The sequence below is a fragment of the Oscarella lobularis genome, chromosome 10 (genome assembly GCF_947507565.1).
Source record: "Oscarella lobularis chromosome 10, ooOscLobu1.1, whole genome shotgun sequence".
In the NCBI taxonomy this organism is placed as follows: Eukaryota; Metazoa; Porifera; class Homoscleromorpha; order Homosclerophorida; family Oscarellidae; genus Oscarella; species Oscarella lobularis.
In genome coordinates, this window is record NC_089184.1 from 192,581 (window position 1) to 210,846 (window position 18,266).

The following is an 18,266-nucleotide window of genomic DNA, read 5'->3' on the forward strand; positions in this document are numbered from 1 at the left end:
TATTTTCCCCGCGACCTCGTTATGAATATCAACGCCAAAGGAAGGTGGATTCACGTGATCCTATTTGGGTGTGATTATGCAGGCGATGATGCAGCAGAGAGCCTCTCCATTGCCTACGGTCGCTGTCACGCACGGCTATTCAGTAAGAGAATCGCTTAGAACCTGAAAAAGGCGTACAATCGTTCCGTGTATAGCGATCGGAGCCCGGTACGCGAAAGCTTCGAGTGATCGTCGTTCGCGGCGAGCAATTGGCAAAGAAGGACATCTTCGGAGCAAGGTAAAAAAGAAACAAAGATAGTTAGATAGTTAGATTTTGACGTAGCGATCCGTACGTGAGAATTCGGCTCCTGAGGGGCCGAACGCACAGTCTCGGTCAAATCGGGGCCGTTCGAACGCCAACCGTGAAGAAAGTAGAGACAGGAGATACACAAGACATTCGGTTCTCCATTTTTGCCCTTTAGACGCTCAATCCCGTGTGGAATACGTCGTTTTTCTTCCGGGTACTTTCCCCCTTGTCGCTCTCCTCGAAGCATCTCTAGATCCTATGTAGGTGAAACCTGAAAATGGGCTCAAATTCGAGGTTTTCGACGAAAACAGGCTCGTGAGTTTGTCGCCGCGTAACATCGCAATGGAATCTGGAAATCTATTTTTAGACTCGAGACGATTTCCTTGGCCAGGCGGAAATCGCTCTCAATGATCATCGCATACCGGTAAGAAATTTTAGATATTTTTAATTTAAAAATCATATGAATGTATGCACAGACGGAGGATAGCATTCTTGGATTACATGAGCTGAAATTTGAACTACGACAACGAAGGCAAAATTTGATGCGTAACCACTGATGGAATTTTATTGATAATGGGCCGCTTTTAGTCGAAAATCGCGCGTGCGAGGCAGTTTGATTGTCAAGCTGTTCTACGTCAATCAGGAAGGGCTGGTGACTATGCCGTGGCCCACTTCCCCTGAAGGAAATAGTGGTCTGAGATAGAGAAAGAGAGGAGATAATACCCTTCTTATGATTTGCGTTCCTTTAAGATCAAAACACCGCGAACGGTAGTGGTCATACTGAAGACTGGGAAGTCATCAATTTGGAGGAAACGGAGCCACTACCAGAAGGATGGGAAGAACGTTTCGTAAGTCAATATGCATTCTAGTTTATCAGATTAAACGTAACCGTATTAGGACGTGAATGGACGAGTCTATTACGTCGAGCATAGAACGAGGAGAACTCAGTTAGAAAGGCCCAGCAGGTTCGCTTTTGACGGCACACACAGATACCTCATTTACATAGTTTTCTTTTTCTTTTAGGATGGAACGTCCGGCGTCGATTCGCGAACTTCAACGGGAAATGGTCGCCAGTTTGGAGCACAACTATCGACGCCACATCAGCATGGATTCGGACCGAGAACCGGACGAAGAATTGCCGGAGACGGTGGTCAGCGAAGACTTTGCCGTCTTGACAGTGGAAGAAGCGAGAGCGGCGGAACAGCCCAGATCGTCATCGTCAATGTCGACTCTTGATCATGCCGCCCCTGATCGCCAGTCGCTGCCTCTCGGTTGGGAAGAGAGAACTTCAGAGCGAGGAAAAAAATTCTTCATTGATCATAATCGAAAAATTACGACTTGGGTAAGACGACCTATAGAACTTAATATGTATATACATAATCCTTTTTTCTTGTTTTCTAGGATGATCCGCGCGTGAAGCCTCCGTCTGGCGTTCGACTCGAATGGCCCAAGAGAAAATCCACGAGTCGTTCCCCCAGCGGCGGCGGTGCGCCGACTGGAAAAAAGCCGAAAGGTCACAATCCATATGATCCTAGTCTTCCTCCATTGCTGGTAAAAATAATGATAAGAAATTGAAGAGAATCGACGATCATTCTCTTTAGGCTGGCTGGGAAATTCGCTTTCACGAGCAGTCAGAACGCTATTTTTTCATTGATCACAGTACGACTTGCGAATCGCCCTCTGCTTTCTTTTGAATTTTGACTTCTTTTTTTAGACACTCACTCGACGCAGTGGGAAGACCCGCGATTAGAGATAAAAGCATCGCCAGCGAAAGTAACATCTCCAATATAAAAAAACATATTGGGTCTATGATTTTTTGCAGGCGTTGGAGTACTCGCGAGATTATAAGAGAAAGTACGACTATCTCAGATCTCAGCTGAGAAAGCCGGTGAGATAAGGCTAGCGCTGTTTACGTTGTCGGGGGAGATTTGGCGTCTCTTTTAGCACGGAACTCCGAATAAGTTTGATATCCCCGTGAAACGAACTCATATATTTGAGGATTCATTTAACGTCATCATGAGCCTAGCGCCGCATCGGATGAAATTGCTCAAGGCTCGCTTGTGGGTCGAATTTGACGGCGAAAAGGGATTAGATTACGGAGGAGTATCTCGGTGAAGATGAAAAATGATTAAATAATCAAACCGATTATATGTATTATATATATATATATATAGTGAATGGTTTTTCTTGTTATCAAAAGCGATGTTTAATCCGTACTACGGATTATTTGAATATTCGGCAAGGTGAGCAGGTCATTGTGTCCGTTTCTAATATTCGATTTTTTTGATTATTAGTGATAATTACACTCTTCAAATCAATCCGAATTCGGGATTGTGCAACGAGGATCACCTCAAGTATTTCAAATTTATTGGTCGCGTTTGCGGCATGGCCGTTTTTCATGGGAAATTAATTGACGGTACACCTTTCATACGCAGTCGATCCTTAGATTCTGATCTCTTTCGTTGGGGATCTAGCCTTTTTCGTGCGTCCTTTCTATAAAATGATGTTGAAGAAAAAAATCACTTTAGCTGATATGGAAGCTGTGGTATGCAATAAAATAATTAATCAATTCTGTAGAGTACACCTGTTGGGGGTTTAGGATACCGAGTATTATAATAGCTTGAGATGGATACTAGAAAACGATCCCCAATGCCTCGATCTTACGTTTCAAGTCGAGTCGGAATTGTTTGGTCAGATGCAGAATATGGATCTGAAGCCGGGCGGGGCCCAGATTCCTGTGACTGAAGCCAATAAGAAGGAATACGTCAAGTGAGTGCAAAACTATGACGTCAATCGTTAGGGAAAAATTTTTTGCTACTAGTCTCGTCATTCAGTGGCGATTTTGTCAGAGAGTGGAGCGGCAGATGAAGGCGTTTTTGGACGTATTATTGATTAGGCGTCGTTTATTCTACTGGTTTTGAGATCTGTTTCAAAGGGGTTTCACGAATTGATTCCGTTTCAATTGCTAAAAATGTTCGACGAGAGAGAAATTGAAGTGAGAATGTGCACACACACTCAAACGATTATTTAGCCACTTTCTTCTATCTAGTATTTGCTATGTGGATTGGGAGAAATTGATTTGAAGGACTGGCGCAAACACACAGTGTACAAAGGCGGTTATTCGGATCGGCATCCTATTATCATTTGGCTATGGAAGGTGAGGAAGTCAGTACTGCTTCGGACAAAATCTGACTACTGTCTCAATTGCAGGCTATCGAGTCTTTTGATACAGAACTGCAGCATCGTCTTCTTCAATTCATCACAGGCACATCTCGAGTTCCTATGAACGGATTTGCTGAACTTTACGGTTTGCAGAAGCGAAATCAATCTCGTAGAGGATACAATGATATTTATTTATTTATTTATTTATTTAGGAAGCAACGGTCCGCAGAGATTTTGCGTCGAAAGGACCGGTACAGTATCGGCATTACCTCGAGCTCACACATGGTAAGACTAGACTATAATAAATATTCACATTGGCCTGGTTGGACAAGCAAGCCTCTAGTTTTAATCGACTCGACTTGCCGCCCTATCAGTCATACCACGTCCTGAGGGAAAAGCTTCGACTCGCTGTCGAAAACTGCGAAGGTTTTGAAGGCGTCGACTAGTGCCTAGATGTTTATAAGCAATGTAAATATGTGATGGTACTGCATTAGCTTTGTAAGATGTAGGAATTTTAATTAATACACACTTATCTAACCCCAATCATATGACGTGATGTACGTCTTATTAATTACGTATTCCCTGTTGGGTCGACGTGAAAAATTGCCGACAAGGTGGACGAAATTAGCACTTTGGACTCAACGCGTTAATCCTGTAAAAACAGGTGCGCAAAGGTCGTCAAAGAGACGATTAGAGAATCAAAAAATGTCAAATCCTCGAAACGCCGCGGCCAGGATTGATTGCATCGACAATGCGCATGCGTCCTCGTCGTCATACGAGAGTTGCTCGGGCGAGAGAGATTAGTTTTAGAGAGATTCGGCTTGAACTGGCGGCAGCGCATCGCAATGGAATTTAGGAAAGCACTAGCGACGTGGCAAATCGTCCTAACGGCGACGATCGCAATCGCGCCCTATCTCGCAACCGGTGAGTGAAAAACCGTCGACTCGCTTCGCGGGCGAAAAAACCGCCGAAGAAGCAAAAGTCCGACGTCGACGACGATCGCAAACGAATGACAAATGATTGGCGTGGCACGCGGCTGCGCAATTGACCGCGCTCTCCCCCCGTTCGCTTTTTTTCGCGGCGCCACGCGTTACCAGACGACTCGAACGATTAGCCTAGGCGAAAAACGTGCTCGCGCACATCTAGCGAAGACAGCGACTCATGCGCGCTCCCCCCTTATAACATCGTTGGGGGGGAGGAGGCGGGCGAAGTAGCAAAGGTGAAGTGACTCGACTCTTCCGGTTCTTAGGGCTCCAATTCGAATCGCTGACGCCGAATACGACTGCCACGGTGGGCGCTTCAGTCGATTTGAAGTGCGTAGCGAAAACCGAGTCCACAATCGAGTGGTTTCAAGGCGATCAACTCGTTCAAGGCTCGAGTTTTTCGCGTTTTCGGGTGAGACGAGCTAAGGAATCGCGACGACGAATCGAAGCGCGATTGGTTTCTCGCTTCAGGTCGGCAGCCCGGGCGATAGCGGCTTGGAATCGACATTAACAATCAATCGCGTCGTCGAATCCGATAGTGGCGTGTATACGTGTCAACTAAAGAACACCAGTAGCAGCACTCTAAGACGTTCCCTCGTGCTCACCGTCGTCAAGCCAACAACGCCAGGACCAAGTTGGAAACTAAAGTTTCTTCATTCGATTTTTTTTTGTATTTTTTTTCTAGGCGATGTAGTTAGAACGGAAGAAGTCGCCACTGCCGACGTCGTCGTCGTTACGCCGCCGTCTACTCGAAAGGAAACTTTGCTTGATAGTGTCGTCGACGTCGTTTCGTTGAATATCAACGGAACGACGACGATTAGTTGCTCAGTGGCGAATCCATCAGAGCAAATTAAGTGGTTTTCACCCAACGGAATGCAACTCAAATCCATGCCTAATACATCTACCGTTCAAGTCGGCCTCGAATATCCGACTTTCATAGTCATTGAAGAGACATTGCGTCAATCGAGTTTGATCTTTTACAATAGTCAACGTGCATTGGCTGGCGACTATTCGTGCGTGTCGACGGGAGGAAGCAACGCAACAATAGAAGTTCAAGGTAAATAGCAACGAAAATTCATCTTCTCAAATATTAAAAATGTTCGTTTTTAGCTCCTCCCTTCGTTGCTTCGAATTTGACCAAAGACGTTCGAACGACTGTTCTCACTGGCGATTCCATGTCGTTTCAATGCACGGTACGCGGCTATCCGATGCCGAAACTTCGTTGGTTCCTCAACGACAAGACGATCGTCATCGCGTCCCAATGCATTCATCCGCTCGACGCAACGAATAACAGCGTCGACGATTACCAGCCCGTCTGTCGAGTCGACAACTGCGTCTTTCGAGACTGCCGTCAGTCGATTGTCACGCAAACGCGACGGCACTCGGCGAATGATTGGACGGTGACGGAGAAGTTAATCCTCGACGATATCGACGGCGAAATGGCGGGAACGTACAAGTGCGTTGGAATCATCATTGGAAGTCGTAATGCGAGTAATGAGACAATGCTGCGAGTTCACAGTAAGCGAAAACAATGGAAATTTCTCCCTTTTTCTATTGTTCTTTAGGTCGATTGCGTCCCTTGTGGCCGGCGATTGGGATTGTCGTCGAGATCATTCTCCTCGTTATTGCCGTTTCCGTTGGCGAGGTCATCGAGACGAAGAGGAAGAAGAAGAAATTGCAGAAACGGAAGCTCGAGCAGGAGCAATCGATGCGCGGTCAGTAAACGCCTTTTTCAATTAAAAAAAGGACTCTATGATCTTCTATAGAGACTGGGAGCAAATCGCCGACGACTAGGTACACGTAACGTCTCTTTTTCGCAGCCTTTTTGACATGCGTCTCTCTTTTCTTCGTCAGAACTGACGATTCGTTCTTTTCGGACAGGCAGGGCGGCGTCGTTCCACGAAAGACTCTCACGTCTAAATCAGAAGCTATGACGGAATCTGCTGCCTAACGCTGTATGAGGTGTAGAGTGTACATGATGTTTGTAAAGTTAGGCGCAATTTCGTTTGAGTGGGCTCGGTTCTTCTTTGTTCGTATGCCGACGTGTTCCTGGTACCGCCTCTATCTTATCACGGACGGGGAGTGGGCGCTGGGTGCATGAGATGTACATGTAATAAGAATAAACGAGGGTGGTTTCTATTCACTTAGTTAAGAAAACACGTCGTCACTAAATTTTAGTTTGTCTTTGTAGGAAAGTATTGTGTATCTTGACAGGTACAGGACATCAGTAGGATGGGGGTTGCAAGAGAAAAAAATCATTATCTAAAAATTTGGCTGATTTTGATTTTCCGGGTGACCCAAAGCTTTCCCCAAAATTCCCCCGCTATAATTAGGCATGACGTAATTGATTACTCTGCAAACGAGACAGTAATATACAATGGCTGGTATTTGTGACGAGTTTGACCGTCAAGTGAGGCCACTCATCGACGTCATAGACTCCCTGCGATCCGCAGGGCTAAGCGAAGACATTAGTCTGCCCAGCGTTGTTGTCATAGGAGATCAGAGTAGCGGGAAGAGTTCTGTTCTCGAAGCCATTTGCGGTATCCAGCTTCCTCGAGGAACGGGCATAGTGACGAGATGTGCTCTCGAACTGCGAATGAAAAAGCTCAAGGCAGATCAGGATAACGAACAAGATGACGGAGCTGCTTGGAAGGCTCGGCTCACTTTCAAGAGAAGAGGCGAAAACGACGTCGTAGAAAGAAGTCTTCATAGACCCGAGGAGGTTCACGTTGCCGTTGAAGAGGCTCAGAATGAAGCAGCAGGCAATGGAAGAAACATTTGCACAGATCAGACGCTGCTTCTTGAAGTCGAAGCAGTAGATGTACCGAATCTCACGCTGATTGACTTGCCTGGTATTGCGCGAATAGCCGGTGAAGGACAAGCTGAGAACATCGAAGAACAGATCAAAACCCTCATCAATCACTACATTAAAAACGAAGATACGATTATTCTATGCGTCATTCCTTCCAACGTCGACATAGCAACGACGGAGGCACTCAAAATGGCAAAAGAAGTCGATCCTGACGGTCTCAGGACAGTTGGGGTTTTGACGAAGCCGGATCTCGTGGACAGGGGAACCGAACGTAGCATAGTGGAAATTGCTCGTAATAAGTCAAGCTTCAAGTTGAAGCTAGGCTTTACCCTCGTCAAGTGTCGCTCTCAAATGAATATTGATGGTGACATGAGTCTCAAGGAAGCTTTGGAAGAGGAGAAGCGATTTTTTCGTTTTAACGAGGTTAGTTGGTTACGTTGGTTTGAATTATTAGGTGCATGCATATCCTTACGTTCTGATTGCTGACAGCACTTTTCTCTCCTTGCGTCGGAGGGAAAAGCTGGCATAGACAATTTGTCTCGAAAGTTGACTCGCCAATTGGTGACTCAAATTCAAAAACAACTTCCAAGGTTGAAAAAGTCCGTTGCCGATCTGCGCAGAGAAACAGACGAGGATTTGAGAGATCTTGGGAATCCTCCACCAGAAAATCAAGCACAGCATTTGATTAAAGTCAGTCTAAGAGAAAGGGAGAAATCAAGATAACAAGCTACATACTAATTTAGGCATTGGATGTTTATGGGTCTGACGTCAAAAACGCTGGAGCAGGATTTTACAACAGCAGTCTGTCAAAGGAAGACAAATTGTATGCAATTATTCATTTGCATTCAAGTGAGTTCATGGCAGCCACGGAGAAACTGCAACCTGGTGAGTGATCTAGAAACAAGCATTTCCGCAACATTAATTCTCTAAAGGTCCTGCTGAAGAAGCAGATGAATGTCTTCAAATAATTCAGCAGAGGCTTAGGGAAGGTCGCGGTCGAGAGTTACCAACGTAATATGTTATTAAAACTTGGACGGTACAGCGAATACGACTTTTCATTTTTAGATTCCCTTCCTTTGAAGTTTTTCGCCAGTTGTCTATTGAAGCAGTGCTGAAAATGCTACCAGCTGCAAAAGCGCTTGTAGGAGAAGTCTATGAGTGTGTGTATCAGGTGATCATCTAAGCTTATATAAAAATACAGTCAAACATTTATTGGCGGGTTAGACATCGTTCAGATTGGCCGAGCAACATTTTGGCCAGTTTCCGCCGCTAAAAGAACGAATTCAAACAAAAGTCGATTCTTATCTTTCTGAGCAACGAGATAAAGCTTTGGATGACATTGAAATTACGTTTGAAAAAGAGCAGTGGGTGTACACTCAAGATCCCAACTTTGTTGGGCTGCTTCGTCAAGCTCTTTTAGTCGCTGGCGCAGACCCAAGTCAGGCAAAGAACCTTCCAGAAGGTACTGTTACGCATAGGTAGATTTACTTTCTTTTTATGTAACAATTAATAGGTCAAGTAATGAGCACTAGTATGTTTGATACTGAATTGACGCGACTCGTCAGGGCTGAAAAGCCGACGGATATTTTTCGACATGACGAAGATGCCAAAGCTATTCTTATGAAGTTGGAGCAGTATTTCAAGGTAGCAGTACACAAATAGGATGTCTGATATCTAACATTTCTTTGCAAGATTGTACGTGCAAGACTGAGCGATTCAATTCCTAAGACCGTTTATTATCGGCTTGTGACGTGCTTCAGCAAGAATTTGGGAAGTAGGCTGATTAGTGAAATAGTCATCAAGCCGCCGGAAGACGACGACGATTGGATTCCTCCTGAGAAGTTGGTTGTCGAATCGCCTGATATAGAAGATAGACGACAGAGGCTTCAAGACAAAGTACAACGATTGAAGAAAGGCGAATGGATTCTGCAGAGGTATGGCCGTTAATGTTAAAACGTTGTTTTGACTTCATTTTTCATGATGTATCGTATGTGAAAGGCATGTCAAATGTCGGTGTCAATCTGACGTAATGGAGAGCACGTGATCGACTGATTCGTTTCAATGATGTACTGTATCGTATGTCAATGTATGTCAAATTTCATGGTGTCATTGAGCTCGTGATCGACTTGATTCCCGGATTATTCGTCATGTCTTCGGACGGCATCGTGAAGCTGAACGTCGGCGGAGTAAGCCGGCCGAGTTGTTTTGCGCTAATTCTACTTTGCACCACGACAGGTTGTGTACGTCACGACCGAATCGACGCTGCTCTCGCATCCGAACAGCTTCTTTTCTTCCCTCCTCTCGCAACGTCTTCCAACGACACAGGACGAAGGTGGAGCCTTGTTCATCGACAGTAAGTAAAGCAAGCGTTGCTATCTTTCTCAACGAATCGACGATCGAAGGAACTGGAGAATATTTCTTGCCAATTCTCCACTATCTCCGCACACGCCGTCTTTTCATTCCTCCCAACGTCGACGTCGAGGCGGTGCAAGAGGAAGCTCGCTATTTTCTACTGACTGACTTAGTAGACGAAATCGATAAGATATTGGAAACGAAAAGAGCTGAGAAAGGCGAGAACAAGCCGTGCGGGAGAAGAAAAAATTTCAAAATTTAATTTCAGAACCCGAACCGTCGAACGTACTGCGACGAGACGGATTCTACGTCAATTTGGAGGAATCAAAAGCGTTCATCTTCCGCAATCAAGACGATGGGGGCGACGGGCAAAAATTGAAACTTGTCGTCGTTCGAGCAAAACACGACATTTTGACTCAGGCAAAAGTAAAGAAACGTTCTCATAGTAGATACATCAATTAGGAAAATCCGTCGTTTTTTTTTTCAGTTTTCCTTTGCCCTTCGCGGCGCTTCGTTGCCGGATTTGTGGGACAACGACGCACCGTGTAAAGAAGCTCTTGCCCAATTTTTTGCCAATCATTTCAAACGCGGATATTACAACATCGAGGGCAATGTACGACGATGATTCCTTACGTACTAATAAATATATCAGTGGTCATTTTTTTAGTCTGTTATATTGACTGTGGAGTCGACGGTCGGCGGCACGGCGAATATACCCGCGTTGCTATGCGACGACGGTAAGTCTTTGCTCGTCTGCACAAACGAGATTGGTGATCATCGTCTTTGCTCGTTTGTTGCTTATAAGTTTGTACCGTTTCAATGAAGGACGACCCCCGACCCTTTTGGCTTATATCAATCGAGTCCTTCCTTCTTGCTTCCGTGATGTACGTAAACGGAAGTGAAGCTGATTGGCTGAAGTAGGAGAGCTATTGTGTGAGCCAAATACCGAAGGATCATTTTCCGCTCGTCATGGGCGTCCGTGAACGTGTCTTTGTCCTCGCGCTGCTTGTTTGCGCTACAGCGCAGCAGTTTCCGCCGAGCGAAATCCTTACCACGTTGACAGCGGTGTCAGACGACACGTGCGGCGATCCTGCCGAAGTCTACTACGATCCTCAATTAGGAAAGGAAGCCACCTGCAATGCTTTGATCCCAGAAGACGCTCATCCACCCAACGTCGTCGTCGACGGGCAAGACAACGACGAGTGGTGGCAATCGAAAGGAGGACAAAACGAGAGCAGCATCGAGATCGATTTAGGCGACGTAACGAATGTCGGATGGGAAAGTACATACTTAGCATTTTATTTTGTCTTCTCTCCTAGTCGTACGAATTATCGAGCGTTCGTCTAACAATGGGACACTCGTATCGTCCGCGTGGTATTGTCGTCGAGAAAATGCGTTCGGACGGCGGAAACGGTTACGAGGCTCTCGAGTACGTCGTCGAGTCGCCAGATGCCGATTGCGGCGAATTGTTCGGCGTGGAGAAGGCGGACGCCTACGGCGACGAGGCGACAACCGTTTTATGTCGCTCCTACGCGTCCGAGTTGCCCCACTTGGGCGGCGAGAATGTAAACACGCAACACTACAATACTTCTTTCTCACGGTCTTTTTCGCAGGTAAACGTTTCCTTGTTTGGATACGAAGGCAATCTACGACCCCAAGGCGATTCGGTCGCTTTTGTTGTAAGTGCACCTCTTAGGCGAATACAAAGCGAATGTGTTTTCTACATAGGGTTTCGTCACCGCGCGTCGAATTCGAATTCGCTTCAAAGGCTTCATCGAAGAGGCCCTACCAGTAGTGGTGCGTACAGCGAGCCCGGGTAGGAGACGCAACGAAGGACTTTCTCTCTACAGGCTCCTAACATTTCGGATTTCTTTACTTTGGCTCGCGTCGAAGTCGACGCGAGATGCGCGTGCAACGGCTACGCTTCGACGTGCACGGCGGCCAACGGCAGCGAGCCTTACCAATGCAACTGCGCGTCGGCGAACGTCGAGGGACGCCAGTGCGACGCGTGTCGCGTCAACTTCACGCGTTCGCCCTACGAATCGGCTGTGGTCACCACCGGGAATTCGGCGTGCGCGAGTTGCGAGTGCGACGCACGCGGGTCGATCAATAGCACGTGCGACGGAACCGATTCGGGGCAGTGCTATTGCCTTTCTGGAGTCGCTGGACAACAATGCGACGAGTGCGTGCCCTTTCGATTCGAATTCCCCAACTGTACACGTACGACTCGTTGTCCTCTTGGAGCGATCACGCCTTCTTAGCTGTTCCTTCTAGATTGCGACGATTCGAAGTATGGGTCGTGCTTTTCTAACCTCGAGGATCTAATCAACGGTGTTGGGAAAAGCCTTAGTGTGACTGCTTTTACGGACGATTTTTTCAATCTCACTGCAAGTCACATGAGTGAGATCAATAGGATTGATGAAGCTGTTGACGCTAAAAAGGTATCGAATCTTTTTTAAAAAATGCATGGTTTGCCAAGAAATTGATTCACAGGTCGAAATTGATCGCTTGAACGCTTTGCCAAGAAGAGTTTCCGATTTGAATTCATCAGCTATTTCCGTTTGGGAGAGATCACTCATTCTGCTAAATAAGGCGAAGTTCATAAACGCGAGCGCCAAAGAACAGTATGACATGGCCTGTTCTCGTGAGCCAGCTGTCGAGGGTTTGAAAAATTTATCAGCTTCAGTTGTCACCAGTGTAACAAGTAGGCCGAGTTCTAATAAAAGTATTTCTCAACAGCTGTTTATTCCTTAGTGATATATCAAAGAATTGACCAAATCGCTTCATCTGTAAATGCCTCAATTGCCGAGGCATCTTCGTTGCAGCATTCAGCCGAAATGATCCTCTCACAATTACAAAACGTTGATTTCAGCAATGAACGCAATACTGTCAATGGCATTGAAGCGAATGTCTTGAATGCTCTCAATATGTCTGAGATGGCATATCAACACGCTATTCAATTTTCTTCCGAGTTGGATGCGCTGAATGCATCTGTGACGCAAGTTTCTGCTCTCTCTGATAGCGTTTTGAGTGAGGTAGCCCATGGTAACAGCATATCTGCTTCTGTGAGTGAGCGGATTCGCGAGATAGAAAGGCGCCTCAACGAAACTGACGTAAGACGCAGCTGAATAACGATTTTTTGAATCGATTTCAAATTGTTCAGGATTTGGAAAGTGTGATAACGAACATCGTTATGGATGTCAATGCTAGTTTGCCTAATATTGAGCAAGAGTCTCAAAATATTCGTCAAGTCTTGGGCTCTGCTGAAAGCCAGTACGAGGTTTGTTACGGATAAAAAGAAAAATAATGTGAAGAGAGAGAGAGTGAGTCTTTACGTAGATGGCAAATGCAACTAGAGAAAACGTCCAAAAAACGTTGTCCAGCTTGGAAACGATATTAGGAGTCAACTTAATGCCTTCAGAGGCGATAGTAAATGAGTCACGCAGTCACGCTAGTGTGCTCATGTCCCAAAGTGCCATCATGAGCCAGTAGGATTATTATAATGTATTTTTGCTTCAGCTGAGTCTCCCATAGGACTTTTGAATGGAGTCGTCCTCGCGGAGCCGTAGCTGTTGCCGTGGCTGATAGCTACATGAGCGTATCGCCGACTATTGAAGATGCCATTCGCCGGGCAGAAGAGGCAAAAGCTTTGCAGGGCAACACTTCAGAACACGTAAGAAATAGACCTACAGATTGCTCATGGGAACCCCTCTATAAAGGTGGTTAATCTTGGTGGAAAAAAATTCAATGAAAACGCTCTAGAATCCAAAGGGGCCGCTGAGATGATATCTGAGTTGGCTGCAGATGTCACCGAAAGAGTTGAGAGTAGGCAGTGCATCCGTTCACGTTTATTCCCAGCAAAACGAATTAATTTTCAGATATCGTTGTTGAAATGAAGCCTAACGCTAGTTCAACCGTCCGTGGAGCGAAAATCTATATTGATTTAGCTGTAGAGAGAAATAAGAACGTTTCGGACGTTATTGCCGCGCTTCCAGGTTTACAGTACAGGCGTACTTTGGATACGTAACATTACCTGTTTCAGATCCCAGTGAAATAGAGAGCAGGGTGCAAGAGAAGCGAGATTGCGTTGCTTTGACCATAGAAACTTGCTCTAACCGAACTACGTATGCTGATTCCGTTCTTGTTACGAAAGAAGCCGCAGTGAAAAACGCCGAAAACGTCGCTGAGAACGCTTCAAAGATATTCGAAATTGCCGTGGAAACACGTGAGGTTTCAGAGCTGTCAATTTATTTGTTTTATTTGTGTCTGTCTAAGATTACAATGCGTCGAGGCTTTTGAATCACACGCGAGATCAGCTTTCGTCTATTATGAAAACCGTGGGAGAAAACAACGGGACGGCGAATGTAGTCAAGAGAAATATCAGTCGTCTGCGAGCTCGATTGGAAATACTTAAGACTACCGTCCTAACAGGCGTAAGACAAGCAAACGTACGCGCGTCTGGGTAGATTGGTCTCTTTAGTGTCAGAGAACGAAATTGGTTTTCGGTCCAACGAGCGCTGGAGCGTCGTATCAAATCAACAACGTGACCGACGACGGTTTTGAAGTGGGATCGCGTTTCACTTCAGCGTCTTTTTATTTTCAATCGAACGAGCCGAGCGGATTACTGCTTTACATTGGAGAACATAGGGTACAACAGAAAGAATTGTCAATGCCGTTGCTATGACGCTTTCTCCGTTGCTAGGACGTGTCTCCTTCGTCTCCTCATTTCTTTGCCGTGGAAATCGTCTCGGGATACGTGTTGCTCAGATTCAGTTCAGGCGGCCGAAGCGCTGCTCGCATTTGGCACCATCAACACGTGAATGCTGGCGAGTGGTATCACATCTATGCCAGTCGGTAAGCAATTTGAGCTCCTAGATCAGTGATTGTAGTCATCCGCTCTTTCTAGGCATTACCACTACGGAGGACTGACGCTCTCTACTCCTAATGGAGCCGCTTCGACGTACTACGGGCGAGAGGAGGGTGGCAGTGGAATGCTGACGCTAGAGAAACCAGTAGCTGTTCTTGGTGGAATCTCTCCAGAAGTAAGAAGCGTAGATCACCTAAAGCGACGATTTGTGAACTTGAGTTTAGATGGTTGCAATCGAAGAAGGCGCCGTCAATCAAACGAGCTTCATTGGCACTTTAGACGCAATCACATTGAACCGTCAGACAATTGATGCAGAGAACACCGAGTTCAACGCACTCAATTCGTCTAGGAATGAGTGTCCGGAAAGAAATGCGACGGGTCAGCCAGTTTTTAGCGCCTATTTCTTCGGAGACAGTTTTTTGGAGCTTAAGAGGCCACAAGTGATGAACGACTCCGTGTCGGCCGTCTCCTTTTTTTTCAGCACCGATCAAGCGTCCGCTCAACTTCTGTTTGTATCCGATGATTCGCAACGTACTTTTCTCGCTATTGGAGTCCGCAATCATCATCCGTTACTTATCTTTGGTTGCGGTAGTGGCTCGGCTGGAATAGTCCAAGCCAGCCACGTGACGTTGGCAAACAGAAAGTGGCATTCTGTCAATGTCAGTCTCACCTATTCGAACGGTTTTTGCCAGATGAACGCTGACATCGACGATGAATTCGCGTTGAGCGGGTATCAGTTTGTGACAAGCGTTGATTTCACAGCATTAAATAGTCAGTTGTACGTCGGAGGTATTCCTGACACTGTGACAAGGTAACAAAGAAGCGCGCGCTCAAGGAGACTATAATATTATTTTACAGTTCTAATCCTGCTGTGCAATTTCTCTTCGTTGGAATTGAGGACTACCGTGGGTGTATCCGAAACGTCACGTTTGGTGACGGCGATAGTCGTCTTCGTTTTGACGAAGCCGTCGATTATCGCAACGTCGAATTTGACGCCGCTTGCCCAGATGACGTAAGCCGCCGCGAAGTGGAGTTAATGTCTGAATAAATTAGTCTGTGTACAGAGAGAGGACAGATTTTCGTTCAAGGGTCAAGGCTATGGTCAATTGGTTGATTCTACCGTGACTCTAAACCAATTGACCGTGCGACTTTTCTCTCAGACGGAGTCGGGAATTCTTTTCTTTGCTCGAGGCAACAACCCACAGGTCAGTGCTTATCCGCTTCGTTTGTTTTTCCTTTCACGTTCGCTTTTTTTTGAAAGGATTTCTTCTACGTTGCTATATTCAATGGAGACCTTATTGTGATGGTTCACACTTTGAATACGACGCACAAGATAGCGACGTGTGGCGCCTACGTTCACGATGGCCAAAGTCACAGTGTTTCATTGAGCCTCAACGAAAACAGGTAGGTATTCAACCATTTTAGTAAATAGCATTGCTTTGTAACCGTTTTTTGGCCAGCTTATCAATTTGGCTAGACGGATATGAGCTGAATCAAGCAAATGTTTCCGTTGAACGCGGTTTTGATGCCGATGGGGGTCAAATATACGTTGGTGGTATGCCAGACAGTGAATTGATGTCGGCGAGAAACACTATAAGAGACATGCCTGTCTCGGACGGATTTGTCGGCTGCATCCAAAGCCTCGCAATCAATGAAAACAAGTAAGGGATGACTATTTGAACAATCAAAGCCTCTCCTAACACTTCTGCGGTTATAGCCCGGTAACAGAATTTATGGAAAGCGTCAATATTGATTTACAGGGCTGTGGAGCACCAGCAACATCGTCGCCACCTGTACAGTCGCGACGCTGTCCTGGTCCAGAGCCTGGCACTTTACCTCCAACGCAGCCTGATATTACAACTCCCCCTGCCCCCACTCTACCGCCCACCAATCCACCCTGTGTGTCCGAAAATGTAAGCAGCATTCTGGGTGGCGTTCGAGGCACGCTGTTTGAGAGAGACAGCTTTTTCGAATTCGACATTCCGGACAACGGCTTTCGTTCTGGAAGGTGAGCAATTGCCGGTAGATCGAATGCGCTCATGGTGTTATTTTCAGAACGACTTTGACTTTGGAATTCCGAACCTTTTCAGCCGAAGGCGTTCTCTTCTACGTGAGCTCAGATTCGCAGAACGACTTCTTTGCTCTTGAGCTTCGCGAAGGAAAAGTTCGCTTTGCATTCGACTGCGGCAATCTTCCGCGTCAGTTGATAACGAATTCAATGTACAACGACGGCGAATGGCACAGAGTGAGAATCACCGGCCGGCGTCGAAGCAATTTTAATTAATAATCTTTTTTCTAGGTAACTGTTAGCCGGCTACGGTTGGACGCTACGTTGACGGTTGACGAATCGAGCTTCTCGTTGCCGTCTGCGACGGCGACTCTCATTGGATTGCAGGTCAATGGAAAAGTTTACATTGGCGGAACACCGGAATCATTGGTGCCGCGTCGTCTTTTGCTCGGTGGCGAACAGGTACGTTTTTATTGAGGCGGACAGCTAGGGAGAACCGTAAGGGAATTTTTCATTGTCTTAGAGTCGTCCGAGTGCCGTAGCCTGCTTTCGTACTCCAACATTCAACGGATTTTCAGCGCAATACGACATAACGTATGATAGCGAAGAAATGTAGTTGACGGAAATCACAGTTTTTCTCTAGCTCCCCTATTCGAAGTAGCCGCGTTGGCCAGTGCCGTCAGTTCGTCACTCAGGGCGCTTTTTACGACGGCTCGGGATATCTGTCTTACTGTAAGGCTCGCCGTCTTCTCAGAGAAGGTCAATTGTATGGCGTTTTTGACTCTCTAAGATAATAGCTCGTCGCGAACGTCGGCGACGCCAGGAGTCTTCTGGAAACCGGGCGTCGAATTCACCATACGGCTGCGCTTCCGCACGAACGCCGCAACGGGTCTTCTACTCTATATGAGCAACCCCGATAGAAGTGACTACATAATGCTTGGCATTTTTGACGGCTTGGTATTTAAAAAATGCGCTCCTTCGCGACGACGACGATGTTGGTTTTCTCTTAGGTGATTTTCTCTTTTGACAACGGCGGAAATGAAGTTGTCGTCCAGTTGGACACCGCTCGACTTCCCGTTTACGTTTGCGACGGCAAGTGGCACGATTTGGAAATTCGAAAAGTCACGCGAAATGGAACGATTGTGCTGGACGGGAATTTCAGGGCAGAAAATTCGGCACCAAGTGGCAATACTGGAGTGGACGTCTACGCTCCGATTCTCATTGGCGGCATACCCGATGGTATGTTTTCTCTATTAAAATTGAAGAGCACTTGTATTTTTCTATTAGATATTGTCAAGCGTGGACCTGTCGTTGATTCGTTTACGCCTTTCAGAGGCTGCATTGATTCTGTGGTTCTGGCAGCTGGGCGCACTGTGACACCTGTCTACGGTGATGAAAACGCCGTATTGGTAGGCGTTTCGCCTGAAGGCTGTCCGCTGCAATAAGGGAGTTTCACGTACGTGACGTCTCAGTCTTGTTGGATGGTTTGGTTGTTTTGAAGTCAAACTCGATTTTAGTTAGTGTCATTGTTTCTAAGGTCTCTCTCTGTTGAATGTGAGCTTGCTTCTGTGTTTAATGCATGAAGAGGGTCAAAGGTAACGGGAGTGCATGTACGTAGGGCGGGTCCCGATTGAACCACCCAAGCGAGAGTCCCACCCTCCCTCCTCCCAGTAGAAGTCGTTACGGGCCTAGATTGGTTTTCGCGACGCGTACGTGTATACGTAAGAGGACGAAGCGTCCGTTTGTACAGGGCTTCTGTATCAAGAAATAGCATTAGGTTTCTCGGTTGGTAATTG

At 46.3% G+C, this 18,266-nt stretch overlaps 5 protein-coding genes across 5 annotated transcripts; all 5 read left to right on the plus strand.

The window, feature by feature from the left end:
* Positions 1 to 12: 12 nt before the first annotated feature.
* On the plus strand, positions 13 to 4,007 carry LOC136191788 (E3 ubiquitin-protein ligase NEDD4-like). The gene is made up of 26 exons (XM_065980209.1): positions 13 to 142; positions 195 to 277; positions 323 to 410; positions 462 to 500; positions 551 to 601; positions 654 to 710; positions 763 to 818; positions 875 to 978; positions 1,037 to 1,134; positions 1,184 to 1,251; positions 1,310 to 1,628; positions 1,688 to 1,837; positions 1,888 to 1,945; positions 2,001 to 2,059; positions 2,109 to 2,174; positions 2,231 to 2,397; positions 2,461 to 2,529; positions 2,581 to 2,702; positions 2,761 to 2,831; positions 2,886 to 3,055; positions 3,108 to 3,168; positions 3,222 to 3,281; positions 3,336 to 3,443; positions 3,497 to 3,593; positions 3,661 to 3,733; positions 3,792 to 4,007. Exons 1-26 carry the CDS (start codon positions 77 to 79, stop codon positions 3,892 to 3,894), a joined length of 2,463 nt encoding a protein of 820 aa, XP_065836281.1. The 5' UTR covers positions 13 to 76; the 3' UTR covers positions 3,895 to 4,007.
* Positions 4,008 to 4,212: 205 nt separating this feature from the next.
* Positions 4,213 to 6,578, plus strand: LOC136191792 (neuroplastin-like). Its single transcript, XM_065980213.1, has 8 exons — positions 4,213 to 4,372; positions 4,698 to 4,843; positions 4,903 to 5,065; positions 5,117 to 5,488; positions 5,542 to 5,949; positions 5,997 to 6,146; positions 6,198 to 6,225; positions 6,286 to 6,578. Exons 1-8 carry the CDS (start codon positions 4,294 to 4,296, stop codon positions 6,380 to 6,382), a joined length of 1,443 nt encoding a protein of 480 aa, XP_065836285.1. The 5' UTR covers positions 4,213 to 4,293; the 3' UTR covers positions 6,383 to 6,578.
* A 120-nt stretch (positions 6,579 to 6,698) lies between these two features.
* LOC136191789 (interferon-induced GTP-binding protein Mx2-like) lies at positions 6,699 to 9,373 on the plus strand. Its single transcript, XM_065980210.1, has 8 exons — positions 6,699 to 7,666; positions 7,733 to 7,933; positions 7,987 to 8,128; positions 8,176 to 8,254; positions 8,309 to 8,414; positions 8,468 to 8,705; positions 8,757 to 8,887; positions 8,936 to 9,373. Exons 1-8 carry the CDS (start codon positions 6,809 to 6,811, stop codon positions 9,188 to 9,190), a joined length of 2,010 nt encoding a protein of 669 aa, XP_065836282.1. The 5' UTR covers positions 6,699 to 6,808; the 3' UTR covers positions 9,191 to 9,373.
* Positions 9,322 to 10,516, plus strand: LOC136191795 (uncharacterized). The gene is made up of 7 exons (XM_065980217.1): positions 9,322 to 9,429; positions 9,479 to 9,596; positions 9,646 to 9,813; positions 9,864 to 10,021; positions 10,083 to 10,208; positions 10,263 to 10,332; positions 10,401 to 10,516. The coding sequence occupies exons 1-7, from the start codon at positions 9,322 to 9,324 to the stop codon at positions 10,514 to 10,516; spliced, it is 864 nt and encodes a 287-aa protein (XP_065836289.1).
* A 48-nt stretch (positions 10,517 to 10,564) lies between these two features.
* Positions 10,565 to 18,046, plus strand: LOC136191785 (laminin subunit alpha-1-like). Its single transcript, XM_065980204.1, has 31 exons — positions 10,565 to 10,855; positions 10,915 to 11,160; positions 11,209 to 11,274; positions 11,324 to 11,392; positions 11,446 to 11,815; positions 11,870 to 12,036; positions 12,089 to 12,299; positions 12,350 to 12,708; positions 12,759 to 12,875; positions 12,935 to 13,083; positions 13,130 to 13,268; positions 13,315 to 13,420; positions 13,474 to 13,590; positions 13,638 to 13,820; positions 13,871 to 14,028; positions 14,076 to 14,243; positions 14,298 to 14,449; positions 14,502 to 14,637; positions 14,687 to 15,273; positions 15,321 to 15,474; positions 15,527 to 15,667; positions 15,724 to 15,866; positions 15,923 to 16,123; positions 16,180 to 16,470; positions 16,518 to 16,707; positions 16,762 to 16,932; positions 16,994 to 17,064; positions 17,114 to 17,202; positions 17,261 to 17,427; positions 17,481 to 17,709; positions 17,758 to 18,046. Exons 1-31 carry the CDS (start codon positions 10,565 to 10,567, stop codon positions 17,913 to 17,915), a joined length of 5,796 nt encoding a protein of 1,931 aa, XP_065836276.1. The 3' UTR covers positions 17,916 to 18,046.
* The last annotated feature ends 220 nt before the right edge of the window (positions 18,047 to 18,266 follow it).